Source organism: Lytechinus variegatus, chromosome 8 (assembly GCF_018143015.1).
Source record: "Lytechinus variegatus isolate NC3 chromosome 8, Lvar_3.0, whole genome shotgun sequence".
Classification (NCBI taxonomy): Eukaryota; Metazoa; Echinodermata; class Echinoidea; order Temnopleuroida; family Toxopneustidae; genus Lytechinus; species Lytechinus variegatus.
In genome coordinates, this window is record NC_054747.1 from 20,145,333 (window position 1) to 20,168,207 (window position 22,875).

Sequence of the window (22,875 nt, forward strand, 5' to 3'; positions counted from 1 at the left end):
TCACTGTTGAATGGCCTAATTATATTCGACAAGCACTTACTCTTACTGTAAAGTGTAAAAAATAGATATTATGTCTCGTCAAATGACAGAAAATCATTATATTCGAAATGTAAATAACTACATAGGAAGAAACAATTTTATACTTATCTATACAACTCGTAGTTTTGATATACAATGCCCTTCTTGAGAAAAAAATCATTCGAGGTTTAGGGTTTGAAAATTGGATATACACCACTCGAAGATTCAGTTTAAAGCAAACTAGTCTTGTTCATTATGGTATCAATTTCATTCAGTCATTTAGATTGGAAAGTACAAATCACTAACTGTATGTTATTGACACACAGAAAACCGGTTGGCAACGTTACGCTTGCAATGTTTGTTGTTGTCTTTTCATCATTGTTTATATCAACATTTTACTAACTAAAATTGGATTTGTAATTTCATTTTTCGTGACGTACAAAAACCGTTGCTTTATATGTTCTGGAAACTGGAGAAGAATAAAGTCGTTACTTTAACAAAGCTATGAGGGTTTGTCCAGCCATTTCACTATGCTTTCGAGTTTTATGTGCATATATTTACCTTGTTTTTACTTAAACATTGTGATATGGAAAATAAATACAGCAGCACCAGTAGATTACTTTTACACAGTAACGTACCTAGACTTTTACACAGTAGCGTACCTAGGATTTTCCACAGGAGGGGGGGGGCAAAACCGTTCATTGCCTTCGCACGCAAAGCTCGCGCGCACTGCGAGTCGCCTCCTGTGTTCTGGAATCCGTTCTGCATCGCGAACTATATTTTGATTTTATTATGTATATAATGTGTTGTTTTTAACATTTGGATAGGGGTCGTCGGTTCGAAACTCACCCATAAGGCAATATTTGCGTGCTACACTCAACTCAGGTGAGGTAAATGACAAGGATATATATTATTTGAGGCTGCTTGACAAATGCTGAGGCGATGTTATCATTGGAAGCGCATAGGGACGTTACACCATTATGTTATTTGCCCTATACAGAATTGCGTTATTTTATTATCATTATTATTATTTTTATCATTATTTTTATTATTGTTATTATTAATATTATTATTATCATTATTATCATCATTATCCTTATTATTATTTTATTTATCATCATCATCATCATCATTATCATTATTACCATAACTTTAATAGTTTAATTCGGTTTTGTTAGTTCCCGAAATAGGCTGATGAGCTAAACGAATCCGAGCTGCTTGAGTACTCTGTATAATTATTGTTCATTTCATCGGGATCGGGAGGAGAGAGGCAAAGTGTCTCATCCTCACCGGTGAATGTACAATCTTCGTTACCATCGCAACGTCCTCCGGGCGGGATGCATTCCGGTGAGAACTGGCAGGCGATTTCTCCATCTGCGCAATCTGAACATACGATAAACGAAAGAAGAATCACCAGACGTTAACCATCTGATCATACGTGTCGACCTTGAAAGCCGAAAAATAGGCACACATTGCGAAGCAATTTCCATAAAAAAATAGGAACATGTTTATATTTCCTGTTGAATGATCATGAGAATAGAGAAGAAAAACAACACCACTAAAATTGGAACACGCAAAATATATGAATTTTAATGGAAATGTCATTAGAAAGGTTGTTAAATATTGCATTGTGGGTATTGAGGAGCGATGAATTATTTAAGTTGTTCTCCTATTGGGCTGATGGCGAAGGTATACTTTGCTTTAACACAGAGGACCTTGGGCAAAGGTTAGTCTATTGGCAAGGCCACGTGACTTGGATAACGAGAAACAAGATTTGAAACGAGACTTACGATTGAAGAAAGCTGACGAAACCTGTATGACCGCGAGATCGGTTGACCTCAGTAGCTCGTTCACCCGGGTTTGTGAGCTTAGTCTTTCTTACTGGTCGCTCGGTTTGTGATAACCACGTCAAATGAGACACGGGGCCTTGTCTAGTGGAAGGATCTATAATCATTATTATAAAAAGGACATTGAAAAATTAAGTTAACATACCCGTTGGTGGAGTTGCAGTCACACTGAAAGCGCCCTCTACGATGTCATAATCGCTCTGGTAGATGATCACCCAGATATTCTCACTCCTCGCGTAAAACGGATTCAAATCACCTGGGCTCATTTCGTCGGATTCGGTAAACGCTGCCAAATTGCCCCGCGTTGCATTGAGACCGGTCCCGAATTTGACAAAAGATCCACCGCTGCCCCTGAAGCTGATCGTAACGTTTATAAGAAATTCAGCCGGGTTTTCGGGGGAGCTAAAGAACCAAAGACCGAAGGAACCGGGTCCAATAAATCCGGTCTCCTGCCGATTGATTGGTAGACTGATGACACGGCTGCTACCGATGGTAAGATTCCTGTTTTCTGTCATAAAAAAGAAAGATTGTTTAAATTTTTAGTATTCAATTTTCTTAATACTGATATTACTAATAGAGGCCAGGTTCAGTTCCTTGCTTGTGGTTCCAGTTAAAATATGCAAACTTAGGCCTATATTTCACTTTCCTTAAGCCTGTGATATACAGAAGTCAACAAAAGTTTAAGAGAAAACGATACATCTAGATGGTAATGAGATCCAACAAACAGTTATAAAGAGAGTGATCATCTTCCTGAAATAACGCATGGAAAAGGTTTTCTTTACCTTTCTTTGAATATTTCAATCAGATATCGGATAATAAGCTGAGGTGGTTTGCCCTTGAGAAAGCTATTATACCATATGTTCATACAGGGAAAAATAATTGAAAATTGTCTAGAGTTAAGTTATCTTCAGCATCTTGAAGCTGCCATCAAAATGGAAGAAAAGGGGAAAGTAGAATAATAATAATAATAAGGAGGAGGAGGGGAAGATGAAGAGTAAGGAGGAGGTAAATAAGAAGGGAAGAGGAAGAAGAAGACGAAGAATATGAAGAAGAATCAGAACACTGGAAATGAAAATGAAAGAGTGAAATTTACATTATTTTTCATTTATCAATTTCATTATCAGTATTTCCAAATTATATTTGGATAGGCATAAAAGTACTGGATCGACATTGACTAAACCCAAACTGACGATAATGGTCATATTAAAGCCTCTATTGACAATTGATATTTATTTATATAAACAATGATCTGTATAAAATTTTAGCAGAAATCGTAAACTTACCAGCAAATGAATCGAAGTGACAAACCCTTTCCGATTCATCTTCATGGTGAGGGCAGTCAGGATTAAAGTCACAGAGGGCGCCCTTTGGAATGCAAGATTGGGTGGACGGACATCTGTATTCTGCAACTGAGTTACACGTGCCTGGATGAGAAAATAGTAAGAAACGTAAAATGAGCTGTGGCGTGATTATGAATGAAATATACCCATGTCAATGAGCAAAGCATATAATAAGTAAATTTATTATGGATAATATTTATTTTGGCGATTATGGGTTAGACTTGCAAAGTTGTTTTGTTTTTATGTGTTACTTCTTTTAAACAGTTTTTTCGTATTGTCTCACTTTTACAATCATGTTTTTTATTGTCACGGACTTGCTGAAAAGCAGTCTGATATGACTTAATGTAAGTATTCCCGTGATTTAATTAATACAATGCAAATACAAGTATTTCTTCTTTTAAACAATTGCATGTCGACCCTATGACCTAATGCCAGGCTGACACTTTGGCCACGATTAGGTCGTGGCAGGTCGTGCCATTTTGGGGCACGAACTTGAAGGCTCCCGCACTGTTTTACGACTTGTTCACGCATAGTTTAGGACAAGTTCACGACGAGTTCACGAATGCGTGCCCGTCAGTGTCCACATTGACACGAACTGGCACGACGAGTTCACGCATAGTTTGCGCACTTCCCGCATTGGCACGACGAGATTGCGCGATTCGGACGCTGTCGTGCTGAACTATTCGTGAACACGACGTGAGCTATTCGTGAACCATTCGTGACAGTCGTGGCATGACGCGTACTGCCACACACGGGCACGCATCGTCCCGACGAGTTCACGAACATTTTGCGCATAGTTCACGACCCGGTGGCTAAATTTTGTCGTGACCAAAATTTTGAACATTTCAAAATTATCGTCCCGACATGCCACGCAGTCACGACATGTCACGACGTGTTTACACACACTTCACGCCAGTTCACGACAAGTTTGCGCACTGGCACGACTTGAGTCGTGCCAATGCGTGACGCAAAATCGTGCAAGTGTCAGGCTGGCATCAGGCTGGCAATAGAGATAACTCCATGGTATGACTTATAAGCAAAACGGTTGTTATTGTTTCAGCAGTTTACAACTATATTCAAAGGTATAATTTTTAGAAGAATTGGTCGATGATAGTTTAATCATAAACTTACAGTTCATTTCATCCTCCCCTGCATCACAGTCGGGCAACCCGTCACATCGATAGCTCTGATCCACGCAAACTCCACTACTGCATAAGAAACCTTCATCGCATGCTTGAAACAGTAATAGTAGATTTGGAAACGTATATTACATCGAAAATAGTGTTTTGTTCCTATGATTATGGAAAGTCACATTTTCTCGGGAAAATAGAGTTGTCAAGATTGTTTTAGAGATATAAAGTAATTGTCGTTCGGATGCCATATTGTGATAATTTAATGAAAATTCTGGATGGGTGGGGGGGAGCGTCGACCATAGAGATATATACACAGATTTGCAGGTATTTAACTCAGTGACAGATTATCCTCCACATTTGTCGCATTTTTCAGACAAATATTTTTTTCTTTGATAACAATATTTTGGGAGAATTAAATATGTAGGAAAAGTATTTCGTAGCAATTTGAAAAAATAATAATTTCCCCTTCTCTTCTTTTTTTGCCAACACATACCTCATTTCTTCCCAATGAGCCTACTTTATGGGGTTGAAGGGGTTTTTCAAATATTTTAAAACAATGTAAACAATATTTTGCCCCCCCCCCCCTCCACAAAAAAATCTATTTGCTGTCAAAAGTGCCTGTATTATATATTCCGAATCATTATCTCATGTCCAAATATTTGCATTCCGATTTGTTTTATGATCCTGGCTAGTTGAACACGTGTAAAATAAGTGGAGATCATTGGGCATGTTGGGGGTGAGTGCTCAGTTTGATCCTTAGTTTATGGCCTAATGAAAACTTTGTTCCTTCAAAAAGAGTTATTGAACTGCAAGCCAATGGGCTTTGTTATTCCCCAAAGCACCACTTTTCTTATTATTCATTAATTTATTAATAAAATTAATACAAACAACTTACAGCAATTCATTTCATCTTCACCCTCGTTACAATCCGTATCGCCGTCACATACCCAGGAGAGTGGTACACAGTCAGGGCTAGAAGAACATTGGAAACATCTTGGATTGTGAACTATAGGAATACTGATCTCTATTAAGGAAAACAAAACAAATACACGATCTTAAATCAGTGACTCTAACGCCTCAATGAATCTATCAAACAATTGCACGATTTTATAGTCAAATCGCTTGTGCCTTTTTTGAACTGCGATCTCTGAAAATTGTCTTTCCACTATTCTTGTCATGAATTATACAAATGTAAAATGTAGTCAAAATCTGAATAATGGTTTCTGGAGCAGGACACTGCATGTTTCTGAATGTTTTATTCAAAATATTTCTCTAACTTTAGATCGAGGGAAATTGAGATAACTTATCTACCACGTACACCGTACACCGAGACTACCCCCCCCCCCCCCCCCGGGGGGCCACTTCCATTCACGAGTGGATACCATGCGCGACCATGGGGTCTCGAAAAGCACCCTAAACACGTAATTTCCATATTGTGAAAATGCACCCCTTAACAAGTACTGGCGTGTGAAACCCTACCCTTAACAAGTATTGGAAACAAAACGATACTCTTGGCAAATATTACCTGAAATGAACCCCTAAACAAGTACAGGAAGTTTTATTGTTACGGGTCCTTCGGTCGTCGGCTTTACCTTATTTGGTTTAGTACGACCCCACGTCCTTCTACACGTACCTCGCGCAAATCGGACTCTACACACGAAGTGTTGGGGCAAAAAGGACATCCTTTATAAAACATTTTAATTTTGTTTTATCATCCCCGCAAATTCGACCCTAAACACGTAATCTTCCTAGCGAAATAGATACCCTTTTTTCATTATTTTTGTGTTTTTGACACCCTTATCACGTTACGTACGTAACGTGCCCTATCGTGAAAAAGACATCCTTTTTACGTGTTTTTTTGGTCGCGCATGGTATCCACTCGTCAATGTAAGTGGCCCCCCGGGCCCCCCCCCCCCCCCTCTCCTTGTTGAAAATAAGTTCATCCAACTTATCATTCATGTAGATCTACGCTAGGGTTTGTATACAGTATCAATATCGATCCACCACTCCCCTTGCCTGCAATTTTCCCTTTCCAATCTAGAAGGAACAGTATGAAAGCATTACCACAGATATGAATGAGTAGGTGACTAATTTTTTAAATAATAAATGAATAATAGTATTCCATTCACTGTTTGATTATATAATAGACGTCTTGCCTTGTGCTATGGTCGTCAGAGATGAAGCGCTGATTTTAGCTGTAATAAAAATAAACAGATAAATATATTCTTTAAATTATGATGTAATATCTTTGTTCTGTGAAAGCTACTAGACGGTTACAGAGATTTTTTTGTCATCATGTCAATTTGCACATGTTCTAACTAGGGTTATCAGAGTCTGTGCGAATAATTGATGAACGAAAAATATAAGATGATGATGCGAGCATTGATTCGAAAGAACTGATCCCTCAGCCCAAAGTATTACGGTTGTTGATAATAGGGTAACCATTTTATCTCCATTGGAAATCTTTACTGTAATAATATGTTCAAAATGGCAACTACCATATTTACTATAGGCCCTATCTACAGGAATAATCACACGTACGAACATGTGGCATGTTTAGCTTTAGCGATGTGCAGTTAATTCATTTCAAATCAATTCAGCATTTATTTCTACTTCATTAAAGCAAGAGGTGACAACAAAATCATGTACAGACAAGAGACACTAACAATTAAACATACCATTAAAACATTAATAAATACAAACAAAAGAGATCATCTAAAGTGTTACTTTTGCATCATTGTAACAATTGAAAAAAAAGTAAAAAAGATTAATGAATGGGAACCGGAATGTATTAAAAAGCCAGGAGAACATTTTTTAACCCACACACCAACACTAAAAAGAATGTGAAAATAATTGTTATATACGGATGCGGCAAGTACAAAGTAGCAAAAGCAAAGACAAACAACAAAACAAAAAAACAACAATAACAAATAAAAACATGAACAAATCAACCACCCCCCCCCAAAAAAAAAAAAAATAATAATAATAATAATGATAAATTAATAAATAAATAAGAAATAAATAAATAAATGGGTAAATAGATAAATAAAATAAATGAAATGGAATAGGAAATACAAAACTTATATCTACAAATTGTTTTTAGGACAAATGATATAGTGAATAGTTTGATTGGTAATTAAACTTCTAAAATTCCAACTTACCACCATTTAATTTGAAAATCACTACGTCATCTGATGGGTATCCATCTTCTAAATTGGTTTGCACCTTCATCCCGAGAATTGACTCCATCTCAGGAATGTCAACTGATGCTAGGTTGCCATGGAGATGTGTTGGTATACCAGTAAGATGAATGGTCATATCGATGATGATACTACCTGATCTAGAGAAAAGAAAGAATTGAAATTAACTCTTTGTTTTTCCACCAATTCCTAATCGAAAATGTTATATACATGTAGATACACCGACGAGGCCTATGTATGACGCATGATAATAGGGAACCTATGACATTGACATTCGATAAGCATGATCGTCTTAAATATATTGATAACTTCTGTTATTCACTCTTTAAAATGTTGGGAAACATACTGTCCACACAACAATTGGTTAAAACTTCTTGGTCGACAATGCCTAAATACCAAATTCTTGGTAGGTTTTAACCGATAATGTGTTTTGGGTGAAAACTACGCAGTATTGGTTGAAAACTACCTAGAGTTGGATAACTTGTTCAACCAGTTGTTGTGTGGACAGTATGTTGCCCAACATTTTAAGAGTGTACGAAAATGCAACAAAAAGGCACTATTCAATTATAAATAGTTTTAACTGTCTCTGCTATTAGGCGTCCATAAATATGTATGGGTACGTATGTGGGCGTTTATACGTTTTAATTTCACAAACGTGTATAAATTAGATACAATCAACTATGGGGGGGGTTGACATTTAATGCCAGTCGACATTCGAAACGCTTAACCCTGAATCAGGGACAGTCTAAGGACTTACTTTGATATAAGTATGGAAATAATGGATTCTGAAAAGGAGTATTGTGAGTTTAGTCATGTATAAAAATTTATAATTTGCATTTCAGTGCTTGTTCATAATCAAAGTGTATGTGGATTACAGAAGTCTGGTAAATGATATAGGTCCACGATTCCTATCCGTATACGTATGAGCTAGGTTCACTGTAATGTATTTCGAAATCAAATAGCATTAGTCGTAAATCTTCAAGAATAATGAAAAATTACCAATAAAATACAATGACCCACCTTATATTATCAACTGTGACTCTGTCATAGACGGTTGAAAATTCGCCATTTTGTAGGACGCCATCTATCTGCATTTTAATGCAACGTGGATGAAGACATTAGGTGACATACGCGTAAGGTTATCATTCAATGATAAGAATCGTACTGGTTAGTGTAGGTATAAGGGAGTCTTTGGTGCTCTCTCAACAACGCATGGCGGATTCAAGAACATAGAAAATGTATTGTCAAATGCCCTTCATGACAAGGGATAACCAAGAAGAATTTGTTAAAAATCGGTGAATCAAAACTGCAATTTCGTCCCGGGCTCAGGACAGAGGACATGTGCAAATCATCGTCAGCCCCTAAACTTAGGCATGTACTGGTGTATTGGTTCACCAATTTTTCGACAAAGACCTCCAAGCTCATCTTTGTCATTTGCCGGGAATTTCCAATATATTTACTGTGTTCTTGATTCAGCTGTACGTCGCGGAATGAGAACCCCTTATTGAAATTTCTTTAGAGGGGTCGGCTAACCCCTCATATTATGGCTAATGTCCTTTAGACACTGCAATTTTAATCAATTTTAAATCACGTCAATCCCTGTTTTTTATTCTTTCATCTCCTCTTTATCGGCCTTTTTTATATTCGTCATTTGCTCTTCGATTGGTGGGTATAATACACTAAAACTAATATTCAGTATTCCCTTAAGAAAAAATAGCAATTTATCTTTTAGATATGATTATTGCTTGTGCCTGACCGCCTGATACAAGTATCAAAAAGCACACAAAATAAGAAGAAAAAATACCGCTGCATGCTTATTTTCATAAAAACAATATCGTTGACTACTGGCGCCAAATTCGTGTTTGTTTATTTATTCAGTTATTTTTATCTTAGCAGGGTATACCCATCATTGATTTAAATAATGTTTTACATGGGGGCCCTGCCTAACATAAAACAACATAGAATTGCAAACATTTATATATAAACGCAAACAGAAGATAGCAATAGTAAGATAAACAAGGTCAATTGCAATCTCTGCTAGTCAAAATTAGTACCAAAATCATGTAACAACTAAATTTTGAAAAACAAATGATTGCAATTTTATCCCATCCATAATGAATATATTAAAGAAAATCATGACAAAATCTAAGTGATAAAACGTGGTCTCCAATGAAGTGTATAGTTTTTCCTATTATATTGGATAGTAGTTATTAAAAAAAGGATCTAACAAATCATAAAATACTTCGTCATCAATTTTATCATTTTTAGCATAGTCGGTTACAACGTATATACATAGAGAGATATTTATTGAGTTTTAGACAAATGAATAAAATTATAACAGAAATTTACGTGGTAGAAAGGGGAAATTAATCTCAACGTAGCAATAATAACAGTGGGCATTTATTAAGCATAGGATATCAGCTTACATTTCTGGTAAAGTTTGACTCCATCTCCCTGTAATCTAGTGAGCTACGATCTGAGTAAGTGTCCTTGTACATTGATGAGGGGAATGTGAGTGATAAAGAGACCGATACACTATCTGTGTAAAAGAAAAGGTATCGATACAACTATACAAGAAAAAATAAAGATATTAACTGACTAACGGCTAATAACGTATTTGCAACAAATCAAAATTTTCGAATTCTATGCAATAAAAAACCACGTTATTTATAAGTGAATACAGTCTCACAATTGCACAAAACTAACTGCATAAGTTGTGCCTTAGAAACTCGGAGTTCATGTGCGGTCGACATGTACATATTTGTTGTTTAGTGTTGTGATTATTATTGCTGTAATTAGCCGTACATTGTTAATGTCCATCTTACAGGTTTGAGGAAAATCCATTAAAAAGAGGTTATTAGAACTTTTTTTTTATTTGTGACGTCATGTTTCTCTATATTTCGTATGGTAAAAAAAATCAATGAAATGCCATTAACACGAACAATTTAAAATGTGAAATTCAGGTATGTTATATGACATAATATATATGGGGCAGCTGCCCGTATAAACCGTAACATATCAAAAGTTCAAATTCTTATTACTTTGTTATTCTTTAATACATTTTAACTTAATAATAAATAATAATACATAACATTTATAACGCGCTTACTACTGTTGTTTCTAAGCGCACTGTGTTCTGTTTATGGTTTGTACTTGGGTTTTTAAAAAAAAAAAAAAAAAAAAAAAAGAGTGGCAGGGGATAATGAAACAGGTAATACAACTATTGTAATAATCAAAACTCAAAACTGGTGTGCACCTCAATTGACCGACCCACAACTGTGAATTATCTGTTAAACAGGTAGGTTTTGAGTAGGGTTTTGAACTGATTCACAGACTTGGCATTATGAATGTAAGATGGTAGCTTATTCCAAAGGGAAGGGGCAATTGAAGAAAAAGCGCGGTCACCATATTTTGTAGAGGTTCGAGGTCCAGGAGTTAACTGCATTGTAGACGATGAACGAAGAGGTCTTGAGGAGGTACTAGAACTTTCACCAATATTTCCTATTACTTTTTTTTCTGTTATTTTTACAACAGACTTTTATTCAGTGTGAACTTCACTTTAATAAAAATAATACCTATATTAAGAATAACAGCGGGAACTGTTGGTCTGTTTGTGTGGTCCCATCGGATTTCTGCATTTGGAAAAGAAAATATCAAAGCGTTAGAGAAACATGATAAACGAGCTTGTCATGTTGATGTCAATAAGGTTAAGTATAGAATTCATTACTTTTCTTGAGCAACCTTAATATGATATTTCTTAATTAAAAATAAATATGTTTCAATTTTCCATAGACCTATTTTACATTTCAAAAGCTTTCACCAGCCGACGGGTGAAACTGAGGGGAAAAAAACGATGTTGATTATCAGGTGAAATTATAAACGTTGTCCTTTTATCATGGCCGTACGCATATATTTCCCCGGGAGGGCAAGACGCGTAAAAATATTAGAAGACACAAAAAGCGAGGGAGCGACGCGACGGATTTTGTCATTGGATCCCTTTGGCATTTTCTAAAGTAAAATTGAAAAAATTCGTGATAATTTTTGTGAATTCATTGAAATTTACTGTAAATATCGGGGGGCAGCTATCCCTTTCTCCAGCTCCGCTGACAGCCATGTATTCTTTATCGTCATATACCGCTGGCAGCAGCAAGTTACCATGGATACACTAAGTATTCTAGTGTGTAGAAGGCGTAAGGAGATTGCATGTTTTCAAGCGATTACCCGATTTCAATTAGAATTCAAATGAAATTTCATATTTTCTATTTTTAGGTCTCTATCTTATCACGTAAGAAAATAAAAGGTAAAAGAATAATGAAGAGGATCGGCAGACCTGGAAATGATCGAAAAACAAAAAAAACAACTCGCCATTATGTAATCGTATTAGAACCGTTTTAGTAATAGTTTTTGCCCCCACACCTCCCCCCATTTGCACTCCCTCCCTCCCCCCCCCCCCCCCCCTCTCTCTCTCTGGCTCTCATTCACTCTCCAATATATAACCGTAGGCTTATATATGTATCTTCACTTTAAAACCCATCTTTAACCTATTTATCGAAAGGCTTGACCTTCAGGTGCTAACATAATCTCGAATAGATTTATTAAAGATGACAATTTACTGTCCTTCCTAAACAAGAAATGAGATTAGCCCACATGGATATATGCTCAAATAACACGTCCGCAGTTGCAAATGGGCTATTACGAATGTCAGATTTCAAGTGAAAGATCTCAATATGAGCATTATAAGGCATTTTACCGCCATCTTCAGCCAAACCTTTAGTAATGATACGCCCACTGACATTAGAGAGATGCCATCTTTGAGGCCTCTAATCCAGCATTGCCAACTGTCTCAGAAAGGGTCACTAAAGAACCAATTACAAGTCATTTGAAAACGACATTTATTTGTCAAATTTCTGAACGTGTTTCTAAAGATTCAGTGCATGCAGTCAGAAAGTAATTGGTCCTGTTGAAGAATTGACCTTGTATATGTAAAGATTCTTCATGTTATTAGGCGTAATTGGCAAACCAATTTGATAACCTTCCCCATGATAATATTTAGGGATTACATGTAAATATACTATGTGAATTAGGTTTATCCGCCCTGGGGCGTGCGGACATTTTCAAAATCCTCTCCTTATTTTGTCAGTATTGTTTGGGTCCAATTAGCAAACTGTTTACCAATTACATGCTTTGCACAAGGATTTGAAAATGGATAACGTTGTGTGGTCGGGAGCTACAGAGCACCTATGGCTCTTGTGAAGATGCTCTTTAATTATCATTTTGTTGGCCCATCAGTTGAATATAAAGCAGTCAAGGAGGTTGCACTTATTACCATCTCTTTCGGTTGGGTTTTCTTTCAAAAGTGAAACCACTTGGCAAATACGAAGGTCGTTTTATAGTTTCAATAATATTCTGAACATTTGCTTGTATATAATGAAAGATGAAAAGAAGTAAAAAAAATGTCCTTCAGCTGAAATAATAATTGACCAAATAACTGTCATCCGTAACGATGATGGAATGACAACATTACAGAACTTAGTATGATTCATCGAATCTATTGCATGATAAATGTTATTAAATAAATCCTAGTTTTCTATATCCATAGTAAAAGAAAATCTTACAATCCATTGTGTTTCTAACGTTCAATCTAATGATTTGCAGGCAATTACAGAATATTTTCTTTTTCGAAATAACCTTAGAGTTTAAGGCACATTGGTATATTCTATGGCCATCGAAAGCGCTGAAAACCCATGTGAGTTTTAAGACTTAATGGATTATATCAGATGTTTAAGTAAACGCCGATACAGTTTTATTGAACAACTTTACCAAAATGAACTACTTTGCATTATCGATATACATTGTGTTGACATAAAGAAAATCTTTAGAAGTACAACCTGACCGTGTGAGAATTTAAAAAACCTATCGATGGATTTTTGTGTGCATGTAACTGTTTTGTGAAATTAAGCAAAACTTTGAAATCATAATTTCTTATTTTAAATCCGATTTTAATGAAATTTTCAGTGCTATGCTCGTTAGATTTTTTTCCTTTTATTCATATCGACTTTTTGTCAGGGTGGACTTGATCTTTAAAATGACATACATGTCATCCTTCCTGCAGATCATAGTATTGTATTCCATGGCATTCGCGGGGAGGCAATTAAAGTTCATCACTTTTCATTCTTAGTCAGATTATCTCTATTGTTAATTATTTTTTTTTATCTGTGTCTGCTTTTATGGGAACTGAGTTAGGTCCACAAGGAAACTATATTTATGTTTATTTGATTTAAAGGAGCACATGGCATATGACACGAACGAAAATTCTCAAATGAAACTCAATAATAAGAATTATGACAAACAACAACAAACAACGACCGGGATTACCTAAAAGAAGTTTTTATATAATTATGTTCATGACGTTGGCTCTCATAATTGGTTGTATTTGGCAAGAGGTTTAGTTACTCTTGTATATTTGTTTCGGTAACAGTGATGAAAATGGAACGATTTAAGAAATTAGGTAAACAAAAGAAAAAAATTGTAAATGTTATCAGATCGGTTGAAAAATATAAAGATTATGGCAATATATGGAAAATGTTAAATAGAGGATAAGGATACTTACGCTCGGTCAGAGTAGCAACTGTGGATGTTTGAGATCCTGTCTTTTTATGTGATGAACCTTCAAGAGAAAGGTATATAAAATGAAGTTAATTGATATTTTATTTCGCACCTATTAACCATCACCATCAGTATGAAGTCTTACAATACAGAAGAATATGGAAAATTTATCTCCTCCAACTTCGTTGTTTCAGTCTATTTATCGTTATGAATTGTCAGACTTGTTTTTTGTTTCATCTGCCTTTTTGGCAGTCTTATAAAAGGTGATGTAAAATTAGATGAAAATAAATAATGTCATAAATCAGATTATCACTCGTCACTATCATCATCATCATCGCCATCATTATGCTCATCATCATCATCGTCGTCATCCTCATTCTCAGCATCGTCATTTCTATTATAATTCAATGTAAAATCAAATTTATTATCGAATTGATTTCTAAATCTTTTTCATTGTGATTCGTTAAATCATTTTGAGTTAACCCCTTATCATCAAATCCCAAGAGACTGATGAAGTAAATACATAATAATTACAATTCAAAACTGGTTATTACAAATGCAAATGGACGAATTTACAGTAAGGAATTTGGAAATATACATAGAATCAAATATCATAAAATGTCACCTTGTCATTCAAACATATAATCATAACGCAATTATTGTATAGGGCATATCACATTGTGTCATAACATCCATATACGCTGCCATAAGACTCGGATATTTTTACTCTGGATTTAGCCCGAAGCCTTTTACAGCGCGGTGGCATTTCAAGGAATAAACTCCTGCCAGGTACCCATTCATCTCACCTGGGTTTGGAGCAGCACAATGTGAATGTATTTCTTGCTGAAGGAAATAACGCCACGGCTGGGATTCGAACCTACGACCCTCTGTTTCAAAGTCAGAAGACTAATCCACTGGGCCACAACGCTCCAAATATTTTTTTCTGTGGCCTACTTTTTAATGCATTATTCATCGTGTTTATCAGGGTATCACTTTTTTATGACGATTCTGTCCTCGACTACTCAAAAAGAAGGACTACTCGAAACGAAGGACTATACTTGTGAATAGCAAATTTTATGTGTGAAAATACGTGTTGTTTCTGTAGCAAGGCGGTGTCTCACGTTGTAGTCACGGTGAAATGAACGTAATTATTCTTACGTAATAGTCTAACCTTCACTCACATTGCGTAGTAAACCTATGTACACGATTAAAACGATTCAAAGGGAAAGTCCAACATAATTTTCAGTTATTTGAAAGGATGTAAAATAACAATTCACAATTTTGTTGAAATGATAAAAATGCAGAATGTGTCAAATTGATAATTGAAATACAGAATGTGTCAATTAATGATGTTTTGGTTGAACAATGAAGAGTCGATATATTAACATTATTCATGTTATAGGTAAGACATTTTAATTTGATATAGATAAACAACTTGATATTCATTTCCCTACTAGAATAACAAAATACACACACACACACAACACACAAATTAAAACAGCTCAAGATAGCGAAAGTATGGAACAACTATCATGGCTATTGTCTACAATCTTTTGCGTGGTAAATATCAAACAGAAATAAACATTCGTAGGTGAATTGATTAATTCGTAAGAGATTCATTCGCTTTGTGCTAGTAAAACTTTCGAGCGCGTTCGTATTAACATCCCTCGAATATGATATTATATTTTCTTCCGATGGGAGCCTAATTTTCTACAAGCTCTGCATTTTATTTAGGATCCTCACTCTTTTTTAACATTTTGTTGTGTACCTTATGTTAAATACTTATGTTATATATTTAATTTGATCATTGATACACTATGTTTATGAATACAATAGTTATGTATATTATGTTATTTGTTTTAAAGGTGGAATAAATAAATGAAAATGAAAAAAAAACCAATGTAAATAGTGTACAGAAAAAGTAGGATTTAAAAAGTATGAAATCACAATTACAATAATCATCGCTCTACAATTTTACTGAGCTCACAACGATAATATAATAATTATATTATTAATAAAACAAATGAATAAGGAGTCACGAAGTTTTCCAATGAATGATTTTGGGAACAATAACGTAATGAATTAGAACATATAAAATTTCCCCTATTCTGCAAGTTTTTGTTATTAATTCAACTTCTAGTTCAACAGTTCAAAGTTCGTCCTTATTCATCCCTATCGGAAATTTATTTTGTTCACAACTTCGTTCACAAGTCAATAAACATCAAATTACCACATTTGAACATAATAAAGCCATTATTGCATTAAAAAAAAAACTGTATACAGTGAACGTGAATACCCGTTTATATGAAGGCTACAAACAAATAATGTACCTAGAGCCTCCATTTTATGTTAAATGATAGTACTTTACATTCCGTAGAAAAGAGAGCAATAGTATAGTAATAACTAATCATCAATCAATATTTCATTACAAAACAATTTGAAATTTCATTCCAGTAGTAAAGCATGTATAGTATTAACATATCAATCTATGAAAAGAATACTGTATAGAAATAACGAGTAATCGGTATTTCGATACGAAAATTTTAAAATCTAATTTCAATTATGAATTCATGAATTATTAACATAGTAATTCCAAAAAGTTACTGTATTGCCTCAAAAAAAAATTAAATTCAATGTGCGTAATCAATATTAAATTGCAAACACTTTAAAATTTCATTCCAATAATATGTGCATATAGAATTAACTTATCAATCCAAAAAAATATTGTATACAAATAAATATTAATCAATATTTCAGTACGAGAAGTCTAAAATCTAATTTCAATAATGAATTCATGAATTATTAACATATTAATTCCAAACAGTTACTGTATTGCCACCAAAAAGGTTTAGATTTGATGTACGTTATCAATTTTTCATTACAAACAGGTTAAAATTTCATTCCAATTATAAATGCATATAGTATTAACTTATCAATGCAAAAAATACTGTATACAAATAAATATTAATGAATATTTCAGCACGAGAAGTTTAAAATTTCACTCCAATAATAAATGCATGAAGTAATAACGTGTTAATTCCAAAAAGCTACTATATTGCCTCTTAAAAGGTTTGAATTGGATGTGTGTTCATTACAAACAGTTTAAAATTTTATTCCAATAATAAATGCATGTATTATTAACATACCAATCTGAAAGGATACTGTATAGAAATAACGAGTAATCGGTATTTCAATACGAAAAATTCCAAATTTCATTTCAATAATAAATACATGAAGTAACATATTAATTCCTAAAGGTTATCGTGTTGCCTCCAAAAAGTTCGAAATAGAGACTTCAGTGACTTCATTAAATTAATCTTTTAATATGTATCTATGGATTTCTTTGGAAGACGGGTTTTCTCTTTAAACTATCGATTAACCCTTTTACATTTCTCTTTAACTGTTGAATGGGAACCGATCTTTATGTGTACTTGTGATATTCTCCTTAATACACACATATGTGGTCACATCGTCCTTTTCCTATTAAGTTCCTATAACTGATAACATTCCGAGGTCAATGGCTCTGTTTCATTTTATAAATCGCGACGAGAATAGTTCAGATCTTTTACTGTGTGCCAGCCACAGACATAATGAAAAGGTTGTTGGGTTTAACGTCCTTTCCAGGTAAATCTCACGTTAATTTTAGTATAGAGTCAATGAAGCCATTTATATCATCTTTGAATAGTCAAATAAATTTTGAGGAATTTCGCATTACTCACTTCATGCACTAAATGCTACAGTTGCATTCGTGAAACCGACTTCATATCGCTCAAAGGTATTACTCTACTCTGAATTGGATATCATTGTTCTGTCTCGGGTCACGTATCATTGGTAAGACTGTAACCTAAGTCAAAACCGATATTTCTCTCTCTACTCGTAATGTTAACATCTCTACAATCCTGTCCAATCCCCATTTCCCCACCGCGTAATGGTATTTCAATCTCATTCCCCCGTCTTTATTCAATTTGATTTATCCGCAAACACAACCTTTATTACATTTCCCATCTTGGGTCTCATTTCCCCGCGCGACGTCATGGCTACACACCGCACATTACATCCATAACCAAAATCACGAAAAGACATTACCTATTTGCGAGACTGATAAACTTATAACGAGCACCGCTAGGAGAGTAACGACCAACGTAAGGCAGACGATTTTGTAGACCCTTTTCCTCTTCTTGCTAAATGTCTGCTTTGTTTCGTACCCGTCATCCATCTGCGGTTTCCCGCCATTTTCTGCGGCAGCTGGTCCTCCGTTGGTAGTAAGCAGAGGTCCAGATGGGAGAGGGGAGGCTCTCGTCTGAGTGTCCGACTCTCCTCCGGTCTCTCTCAATTCAATCTAGTGAGGAAAATGCAATTAGATTTTTTATTTGTAAGTTTAAATTGCCAGAAAATGCCCTTTAAAAAAATACAGTGTTGGCTCAGGAACGCTCATCAGCTGAGGCACGGTAATTGTCATTTTTCCCCTTTCATTAACCACACTCTTAAAAAAGTAGGCAAAAAATACCAAATTTTTAACCATTACTGGGCAACATATTGTCCACACAACTATTGGTTAAAATCTGCCCAATATATCAGATTGGGTAATGAATTTCAAAATTGGATAATGATTTTTATAATATAATACAATATATACATATATATATATATATATATATATATATATATACACATATATATATATATATATATATATATATATATATATATATATATATATATTACCAGCTTATACATTACCCAATACAGTGGACAGTATGTTGCCCAACATTTTAAGTGTGCATTGTTGTAATTGTGTTAATCTAACGAGATCATATGAATTGTCCTATATTTTGAATTATTTTACAAATCGATTATGTTAACCTGTATTTTTTATCTGTGCCGAATTATAAAATCTGAATGTTTCAGTCACACAGAAATACATTTGTAAGGAGTGAAAATAATTAAATAGTTGGACACTGAAATAAACTTGAAATAAACTTGAATACAATCGAGGTAATGATTAAAGATAAAAGATCAGCGATGGGTTCAAAATAGATTACAGATTACCATAACGAAGGAAGGTACGCTCTAAATTCCAAGGATTTGAAAAAATCCAGATCGGCTGTGAATAGTGACCAGCCATTTTTTTTTTTTTTTTAAGGATTAACTTTCGAATCTCAAAAGATTTAAATTCAATTCTTTTAGATTTATATTCAAATCAACAAGGTTTAAATCTAAATCTAATATTATGCTGGTGACAAATATTCACTACTGAATGATACGCGCCGTATAAGCTAAATCAACAACAACTATTCACGGCCGATCTGGATTTATTTTAAATTCTTGGAATTTAGAGTGTAAAAGAGTAAACAGGGTTGAGGAAAGAAATAAAGAGAGAGAATAAACAAGGGTTCAAATGATGTAGGGAATAAATTTTTTAAGACATTTCCCTTAGGCATGTTAGGTCAGAAACCGATCAATGGATTAGGAATCAGATGTTGGGGAATTAACGTGGTTAATATATATTTAATATAAGCAACGTGAATAGACCAATCCTAGTCAATATAGTATGAAAAGGGGGGAGATGTATTTTCTAATTGTAGTTTGCACAAAGCTCGACTACAGTGTTCACCATTAGACATTGGTTTTAAAAAGGTAACACATGCTAGACGAATGTAAAAATAATAATAATTATTATTATTTCACCCTACCAACTATACTGATACAGATAATTTCTGCAATGGATATGTGTATCATTTTCGGATTCTCCGCGATCAATAAAAGTGATTATCTAATCAACATGATAAAAGTTCGTCATTGACGAAAGTTCATTTGACTCACACCTATTGCATCCGAATGAAAAGTGATAAATGGTTGCAAAAGCGGAAAAAATCTCTAGTTTAAAAAAATTCGGTACAGGTTCATGAAGTTATAAAAATGGCGCCGAAAAAACACATATACTCGATATGTTCGACTTGCAGTTATCAAAATGAACGGAAAAGTGATCAGAAGACAAAATCAAACGAAGCGAAACTTGTTTCCCTCCGTCAATATTGTTATAGATGAGTATCATTTCTCACGGACACACATTTTTTTTTAATTCTGAGAAGCCCCATAGCGTTTCCTCAAGCAGAAAAATCAATAAAAGGGATTATCTAATCAATAAGGAGAAAGGAACAAAACAAAGATAAATCTAAAGGATGAATACATTCGCATGAATCTTTAATACACAAATAGCAGCACACACAATGCAATATATTACCCATGAAATTATACTTACTCGTGTGCTCTCTTCGTTGGTCATCTTAAATCATGTATGTCCAATGCAGCGCAGCACAATAGCCTACATCTTTGGTAGACGGTTGGTGAACATAGATTTGCTCCGTTGCAGGGAATGAAAGTTTGCATGACTGTGCGTGGCGTGTGCGTGTTTATGCGATGCGTGCGTGTGCGTGCGTACACATTCGTGTATCACGGTGAAATCAATAAACCGTAAGGTCACCCACTCTTCTTGTCTGATAGCACAGCGGAATTACGCAGTGCGAACATTGTGTCAACGCTCTGTTTGCACGGATAAAGGGAAAATAACCTTGGCTAAAGAAATGGAATTGTATTAATGCGAGGGTAATGTGTTGACAGGAGGCAAAATGTGTAACAGTGCCCATGAGGAGTGTCCTGTTTTGTGCTTCAAAAAAAAATCGTTTGTTTACCTTTCACTTTTATTCAGAGGAATGCTCTTTAGACCTGAGCTGTGTTATTTTTCCGCTCTCTCTCCCCTCTCTCACCCTCTTTCTCTCTCTCTCTCTCTTTACCATGCTCCTACTCCTTTTTTACTGTCTGGAAATTTTATTTATTTATTCTCCCTCTATTTCACATGACTGTAATTATTCTACATGTCTCTCATTCTGTGCCCCTCTAATTCCTTCAAGATCGACCTTTCAATTATTGACCATTGTCACAGTGTCACTAGGCCTACTCTAAATGAATTACATTGCCCCAACCCAACTTATCCCCCCCCCTCATTAACCTCTTCTTTCTCAAATCATATCTCAGTGCACAATGTGTTTGTACACACATGTACAGCATGTTCAGACCCGGCGCCATCGCAATCGGTGCGGAAATAGAGATGGATAAGGCTGGGAAGTATATTCCTTGATCCTGTATCATACAGCTTAGAGATTGATTGCGATGCTGTTTTTTGCGATTGATCATACACAATGGTTAAATGGAAGTCGGTCCCACGACCAAGCACTAAGCGTTATGTTACCGGACCCTGATAAAGTTCCGAAACAGGTTGGCAAAAAAACAAAACATAAACAAAAACAACGACATGCACTTTTAATTAATTTTTGGCAGACTTGTTTCATCCTTCTGATTTGTTTCTGTTTATGGCAACTCCCGTAGGAACTCGGCAAAACAACGTCTTGCTGGTAAACGCCAAGCTGGTATATACCTAGGATACATATTACGACTAAGTTAATCAGTCATAGTGGCTGACCTTAATATAATAGACGACAGATATTACTCTCGGGCATTGTTTTGTATCAAAGTGGAGACAATGGCAGAGTGGGGATTCGAACTCACAATCTCGCGATTATTAGTCCAATGCTCTAACCACTGGACCACACGACCCTACCCATGGTCAGAAAATACCTGATGAAAAATCAAGTTTGGGTAGTCGGTTTTAGGATCAACCATAGTCCACATAACCCACCAAAGAATACAGTAAACCCCTTTATATCGATAAACATTTTTCTTAGGGGGGCAGTAGCGGACATGAATATGAATATTTATATGTCCAGAGGCGTATCCCGCCACAAGCGTGTGCTCCTAGGGACCTACGCCTTCCTCTGTACACATAATTTGTATATATTTATATTCTTTATGGAAATTGATTTTATGTGAATTCTTGTTAATAAAAGTGAAGAAAATTTGTAAATGGAGGAAAATAAATGTTTATTTGAAAAAATGAAATATAATCTTCTTAAAAAGGGAGTGTTATTGATGATAATGTTGATGACAATGCTAATGATGACGGTGATGATGATGGTGATGATAATGGTGATGGTGATCATAACAATAATGGTGATGATAATAATGATGATGATGATGACGGTGATGATGATAATGATAATCATCATCATCACTATCGTCATCATCATCACCTAAATGGTAATAGGTGTTTCAAATGCGCATTTCCCAACGATTCGATTTCATGACGCGACTTATACAAGTGCTAAAGATAATTGATGAGTAATGATAAAACTATAAATGGAAAAAAAGTAACGAAACCAGGTAGGTAGATGACTATTGACATAGATATGGGATTCAAGATCAGGCTGAAAAAGTAGGACTGACCACCTAAGGACGGAGTCTCCATAAAGACCAGTGTTAACGTGCTTCTGGTGTTGATGGTGTTGATATATAAGAATGGGGCATGCCTCACCTTCTCACTGGGGTGTGAATGCCGTCGGGACAGTTCATCAGTATTCATCATCTGAGTCGGATCGTAGCTCATCACCCATCACTGTTATTCATTAATCAGAAGCTGGTACTACTTCCTTTCGACACTCAAAGATTGCCCTAGCATGGGGACGTGGCGAGATTGAAGTCATTAAACAGAAGCATCCTCGTCATGCTTATTGACCCGGTCTGTATGTGTGTGAGGTACTGGCGGATCCAGGGGGGGGCACATGGGGATGGGATGGAGCTCCCCCCCCCCCCACCCACCCCCACGCTTGAGAACCTT

The 22,875-nt window shown here is 35.3% G+C and overlaps 1 protein-coding gene across 1 annotated transcript; it reads right to left on the minus strand.

Moving 5' to 3' along the window:
* Window positions 1-1,144: 1,144 nt before the first annotated feature.
* On the minus strand, window positions 1,145-20,672 carry LOC121420123. Its single transcript, XM_041614659.1, has 13 exons — window positions 20,407-20,672; window positions 18,231-18,483; window positions 14,149-14,205; window positions 11,114-11,170; window positions 9,965-10,077; window positions 8,559-8,626; window positions 7,500-7,678; window positions 6,495-6,533; window positions 5,234-5,362; window positions 4,337-4,438; window positions 3,149-3,289; window positions 2,011-2,373; window positions 1,145-1,401 (listed from the first exon to the last, which is right to left on the minus strand). The coding sequence occupies exons 1-13, from the start codon at window positions 20,428-20,430 to the stop codon at window positions 1,193-1,195; spliced, it is 1,734 nt and encodes a 577-aa protein (XP_041470593.1). The 5' UTR covers window positions 20,431-20,672; the 3' UTR covers window positions 1,145-1,192.
* Between the last annotated feature and the right edge of the window lie 2,203 nt (window positions 20,673-22,875).